The sequence below is a fragment of the Lepisosteus oculatus genome, chromosome 25 (genome assembly GCF_040954835.1).
Source record: "Lepisosteus oculatus isolate fLepOcu1 chromosome 25, fLepOcu1.hap2, whole genome shotgun sequence".
NCBI lineage: Eukaryota > Metazoa > Chordata > Actinopteri > Semionotiformes > Lepisosteidae > Lepisosteus > Lepisosteus oculatus.
In genome coordinates, this window is record NC_090720.1 from 5,734,908 (window position 1) to 5,741,303 (window position 6,396).

Genomic DNA, 6,396 nt, shown 5'->3' on the forward strand with positions numbered 1-6,396 from the left:
AGCGCTGCTGTATTTATAGTCGGGCTCCGGGTCTGGCCGCGTGGAGCTCAAGCTCCCCGAGCTTTCCCACACTCCCCAGCCAATCGCGTGGCTCCCGGCGACAATGGATGACATCAATTACTTCACGGTTTAGTGACTCGGATGTCTCCAGAAAGCACGGGGTGGGGGCTGGGGGGGGCGCACAAGCCGACTGAGGGAGTGTGTCGGTGTGTGACCGCGGCGTGCAAGGCCTGTGGCCCTGAAACCTGGGAAATTCCCGCCCCCTGAAACTCAGACCTGCTGCCGGAGGCAAAGATCAAACGGCCTCTCTGAAGTGGCAGCGCTATTAGCAGAAATATGTCAGGCGCATGCCTGGCCGTTCCAACGACCATCACCACTGGTGCAGTTGCTGCTCGTCGTTTTTCTTCTGTAATTAAAAAAAAAAAACCGCAGCGTGGAGGCCAAGCCCGAGCAAGGGAAATTATAAATACAAACTTGACAGGTGTTTGGGAATTGTAGGATTTCGACATTTAAGAGTTTCCTCGGACATTTCCACTCGTATGTTATGCATAGAAGAACATTCCACATCTAGGTACTGTTGATCCCACAGTTTTCCCTGTGCAGACTGTTGGCTGAGATTTGTCCGTCTCAATGGGAAACTCGACCGTGACCTGAGATGAAAACGTGTAACTATAGCCCCACACACAGGAAATCCAGCACACACAGCAATTGTCTAACTCGCCTGAGCACTCACCCTTGTTTAGACACACGCTCGGAGGTGGATACAAATATTGTTAGTGGACGGGATTGTGCAGATGCGATGTTATTGACCAGTGCTGGGGTTTTCCTAAAGTGTTCTGATACTCATGAATGTCAAAAGTCAGCTCTGTGGGCGAATGTAGGAGGTCTTTTGATTCAGTATTATTCGCTTGGTTCTTGGTCAAAGAATGCACGGTGGCGTTTTGAGAAAAACTTTCTGCTGAGTGAAGACTGGTATTTTGCGACGACACCTGAAGAAGGCTCCACGGCCGAAACGTTGTGTTCTCTTTCTTCTTTTTTTCTGCATGGAATAAACCTATTACTTGTTCCTTTGCAGCCTACGCATGCTGACGCAGCTACCCACCTGAAATATAATTTGCCTCGTTCTTTCGAGACGTTCGTTAAACAAACCTATTGGGTAAAAACTACTTAAAGCAGAGACCAAACTATGTGCGCTTTATTGTGACGCTTGTGTGTGCAAGTTGTTGATTTCCCTACCGGGTCTGAGCATGTTTTGGGGAGGGAAAAAAACTTTAGAAAAAGGACTGATATGGTTTCAGTTTTGATGTTTCCTGGGAGACGCACTTGATGGAGAGGCGCGAAATCAGGAGGGGTCAAAACCCACACCCTCACCTCTAACGGGCAATTCTACACGGCACGCTTCCTTTGTGAGTCAGCTGAAAGCCGAGAATGAAACACGAGTGTGGGAAAGCCACGACTAAGCTGGCCCCACACGTGTGGAGGCACAACTCTTTATCTTTCATGCTCGCCAACTGTTTCGGTGAAAGGAAAGCGGGCAGGGTTCTGGGTAGTGAAATCACGGCATTGGGGGGTCAATACAGGAGCACACTATTAATTTATTCATCTGAAAGATTATTCCCTCTCTTCCCGTGTGCTCAGAAAGAAGCGAGCAACGAGCCAAGTTCATAAGCGGCAAAATCACTGTTCGAAAATTGTTAATCAGCGGCGTTTTACAGTAAACACAAAGAAGCATCTTCTTGAATGAAATCAAACAATAAAGACGTGTTCAATATCATTACAATGTGTATAATCTGATATGAATCGACATCCTTTACAGCTGGTAACGAAGTTTGTACTGGAAAAAAAAAACTATTGTAATTTAAAAACAACACTTTTGGGGCATTATTATGACAAAACATTGGCAAAGGCAAAGTTGAGAACTGTTTGCCAGGTGATATTTATGTATAATGCACAGCAATTAATACACTTATGCTTTTATAAAACCTGTCCTTCGGAGGCCATATTGTGGAAAAACAGAATTTCTCTGATGTGTATTGCCTCATTGTTGTGAAGGTTTTCAAAAAGCTTTCATATCAATACGCATTTCTTTTTCTCTTTTGAAGGAGATGGGATACAAACCAGATATTGGCTACAGCTCTATTCCCTTCAATATAAACAGAGTGAGTGCTAAATGTATATTTATGCTCTTGCAAAGGAGATATACATTTCCTTTACATGAGCATTACAATGCCCTTAGATTTAACATGTCACTGGGTTGCTTGAATGTTTCTGCTGAGGTCTCCAGAAGAATTTCATGCAGTCATGACTTGCTTTATTGTTGCCACTTTGCAGTAAAACGGTTAGGAGACATAGACGAGAAATTCGGCACAGGTCTCAACAGATCCATGGATCTGCTAGTGATATTGGAGCTGCCAGTGTGCATTAGAGACCTTAATGGCGGACAGGTGGACAGGAAGTGCAGTGTCTCCTGCAGACACCAGGAGCACCCTAGCTGTGGCACACCCCAAGGCCATTTCAAGGAAGTTGTGTTTCTCAGCTCGGTGCTGGGGTCCTAACTCTCCAGCATGTCCTTGATCTGCTCTGTACAGCTGCTGCAGTGATCTCGGTGCATCACAACCAGAACTCTTAAAGGAACAGAGGCAGCAGTGTTTATCATGCTTCTCTGTTTAGCCCTTCAGGTATTTGTCATGCTTGCGGCTTTGTTTTCTTTTCTGGGGAACTTGAGGTTGGTGAATTTGCATCTGAAGGGGCTTTTCACTCAGAAGGTGGTAGATAAGTCCCCTCAGAGTAAGAGAAGAGTCCACAATTATCTTATGTTCTGGCGTATGCAAGCTTTTCCACTAGAAGAACATTTTTCCGGTTATAAGCCGATACACAGAGTAGCCAGGCAGTGAGCTTTTATTACCTAGGAACTACCCACCCACAAGAAGAGAGGGTTTTATATATACTGTATGTATTGCATATGGGTTATTAAAGCTCTAAAAGATAAAACTAGATATTCTTTATCTGGTATGAACAGTGAACAGCGTTGTATCTGCAGTCTGATACTTTCCAGCTAGGAAAGTGTTTATGGGAGCTTTTTATTTGTATATTCTCTAATATTTTCTTATCAGTATTTTTCAACTTATTTTATGATAATCGACAACACTGTCAATAATTATTTTAGGGGGGAGATATATTGGTAATGACATTTTCTTGTTCAATTTTTAGACACCACCAGAGTGGTGGTGCAAATTTCGCTTTGATTTCTGAGAAAATAGAGTTATTCTGAAGTGTCAGTGATGCTGAGAAAAGTCTCTTGTATATTCTGTGTTTTACGGTGGTACGTGAAGTTTTACTTACTACAACAGCAATTGCAATTGTCTCCTAAGAGATATAATTATTCATGTTATTAAATCATATACATGAATCCAGATATTACCATTTTCGTTGTGCTATTACAAAGCACCTTTCACCTTAATGTGTTTGAAATTCGATATGGGAGATCATTAAGTGTAGTCTCTTCAGTTACCTTTTTATCAACTTCGATGCTACTGTCCTGCTTTGTTTTAAAATCTATTTCCATAATCGATTCCTTTTAAACAGTAGCGCTTCCCAGGCAATTAAACAAGCTTTCAATGCAGTGTGAAAATCTCACACGTCTCGGGAACGCCGCTGCGCTACAATAGAGCAGGGTAGCTTATTATCCTGGAGGAGGGAAGAGAAAGAATTAACACCTCGTGGTATGGGGAATACGTGACAGGCTTCTCAGTAACAAGGCGGGGAGTGCTCGGCTCTGTTGCCACACGAGTTCTGGTTACCTGCGCAGGTGCCGTTCTGACACCTGACCGCAGGATTAAGGCTGCAGAGCGGTGGGCCTGCGGCTACAGCTGACGCGCTCGGGAGATTAAAGAGCAGCTGTCGGGCACAAGCGTGAGTCTCACTTTTACGATTCTTTCCCACACTTGCTGCCACTGGGGGGAGGGGGGGAATGAAACACACCTTATTAAATTTCACGTCTCATTCTTTCTGTATAATCCCAAATGATATCCTGTACTCTTACATTCTTCAACCCCTTCTATCTCTCAGGATTTTCGCCCTACCGGAGTTACTTTGCACAGCTATTGACATTGCGTTGACATTAAATGAAAGAACATTTACATATATTTTGTTGCATTTTATGTTTGAAATATCACTGACATTTGCATTTTAGACAACAAAAACACACCTGAATATCAAGCTATAATTTAAAAAATAAATGTTGAAATCCTACATTTCTCAAACACCTGTCAAGTTTGTATTTATAATTTCCCTTGCTCAGGCTTGGCCTCCACGCTGCGGTTTTTTTTTAATTACAGAAGAAAAACGACGAGCAGCAACGGCACCAGTGGTGTTTGTCGTTGGAACGGCCAGGCATGCGCCTGACATATTTCTGCTAATAGCGCTGCCACTTCAGAGAGGCCGTTTGATCTTTGCCTCCGGCAGCAGGTCTGAGTTTCAGGGGGCGGGAATTTCCCAGGTTTCAGGGCCACAGGCCTTGCACGCCGCGGTCACACACCGACACACTCCCTCAGTCGGCTTGTGCGCCCCCCCCAGCCCCCACCCCGTGCTTTCTGGAGACATCCGAGTCACTAAACCGTGAAGTAATTGATGTCATCCATTGTCGCCGGGAGCCACGCGATTGGCTGGGGAGTGTGGGAAAGCTCGGGGAGCTTGAGCTCCACGCGGCCAGACCCGGAGCCCGACTATAAATACAGCAGCGCTTCGCCACCAGCCCTTCAGACCGACTCTGAACTTTGGCATCGCCCAGCCAGACCTGCAGCGACAATCAGCGCGTACCCTTACCGCCATGGCTCCTATCACTGTGCAGAGGGAAACTACCGCCTTCCACTTCTCCAACAAAGAAAAGAACAGAGTAAGTACGAGTTGCGCGGATGTTGTTCAATCAGGGTCTGCTCGAGAGTCATGATCTGTAACCCCGTTCCCTTGGGATCCGAGAACTCAAACCGTTCTGCTCTCTCTTCCAGCTGCGCAAGCCGATCGTGGAAAAGATGCGCCGAGACCGCATCAACACCAGCATCGAGCAGCTGAAGGCGCTGCTGCAGAGGCACCTCAAGCAGCAGCCGCAGCAGCAGCCGCAGCCCAACGCCAAGCTGGAGAAGGCGGACATCCTGGAGATGACCGTGCGCTTCCTGAAGGAACAGAGCGAGCCCTGCGCCAGCGCGGGCTACCAGCAGGGCTTCTCCGGGTGTCTGCAGGAGACCCTCCGGTACCTGTCTCTCCACGCCCCTCAGCAGGCCGCCGAGCGGAAAGCCCTCGAGTGTTTCTACGGCTTGCAGAAGAGAGCCTCTCGGACCCGTCGCCCGGACGGACAGCTCCCCACGCCCACGCGGACACCGATCTCTGCCAAGCAAGTGGCACCGAGCCCACGCACGACTCTGTGGAGACCCTGGTAGAGGGGACTTTAGAGGGACTGAGGACAATCCGATGAAACTAGAGGAGAGCTTGAAGTCCAGGACTCCTCTGATTGAGTAGGAACGTACTGTTTCCATGATTTATTAATGTTGATTACACAATGTGTATCCAATCGCGCCCTTTATAAGGTGAATTGTGTGATTTAATGTGTATTTATGGGATATTTCTGTAATGCTGGAAATACAGAAATGTATTATTACGCCACTACAACATTTGTAGACAATTCTATGACATGTACTATCATGTATTATGCAAAGGATTTTTCTTCTGAAGGCATCAGAAAAGTTTGCTTAAGGTCGAGCGTTTCCCCAGGAAAGTATAGGGGGGTGTAGTTTCGTATCTGAATAAAATGTGACCTTTTGTAAAGGTGCCGTTTTAGGCTTATACTGCCTTAATGAATTTTCATCTTGTAAATGAATACGCTTTATGGTTAAATCAAGCTACGAAGAGTGCATCCGTTGTTCTTAACATTTAAGGTGATGTGATGCGTTGTGTGGAGCTCCACTGCACTGAATTAAAGAGACTGTCATTTAATAAAAGGAAGACTAAATTGCATTTTCATGTTTGAAATTGCGAAAAATAAAGATAAATCATTTTACTTTTACCGGCGTGGTGTATTGTAATCGTTTTTGTATTACATAATATATGCAGTACATTGCATCACATTACAAACTTTGCAATTATTAACGGCATAAAGTCCACAATTTACACTCATATATATACCTCCTTTATATACTACTTCAATACTTACAAAATAAAAAAACAATACTTGCAATGAAACGTAGCCCAAGCTACCTATGCACTTCATACAGGGGAATTATCGTTTAAAACTCTATAACTCGACGAGTTAAATTACTTAATGAGAGCGGCCCGTGTCTAACGCGTTATTCCGTTCGGATATTCTTTTTTCGATGTAGTCAGGTAGGGTACATATTTCAACCT

The 6,396-nt window shown here is 45.1% G+C and overlaps 1 protein-coding gene across 1 annotated transcript; it reads left to right on the top strand.

The window, feature by feature from the left end:
• The first annotated feature begins 4,716 nt into the window (after positions 1 to 4,716).
• On the top strand, positions 4,717 to 6,058 carry LOC138225070 (transcription factor HES-5-like). Its single transcript, XM_069183906.1, has 2 exons — positions 4,717 to 4,894; positions 5,007 to 6,058. Exons 1-2 carry the CDS (start codon positions 4,829 to 4,831, stop codon positions 5,433 to 5,435), a joined length of 495 nt encoding a protein of 164 aa, XP_069040007.1. The 5' UTR covers positions 4,717 to 4,828; the 3' UTR covers positions 5,436 to 6,058.
• The last annotated feature ends 338 nt before the right edge of the window (positions 6,059 to 6,396 follow it).

Coding starts and splice junctions, on each gene's coding strand:
- LOC138225070 (XM_069183906.1), top strand. CDS start 4,829: ATGGCTCCTATCACTGTGCAGAGGGAAACTACCGCCTTCCACTTCTCC. Junction 4,895..5,006: donor CCAACAAAGAAAAGAACAGA/GTAAGTACGAGT, acceptor TCTCTCTTCCAG/CTGCGCAAGCCGATCGTGGA.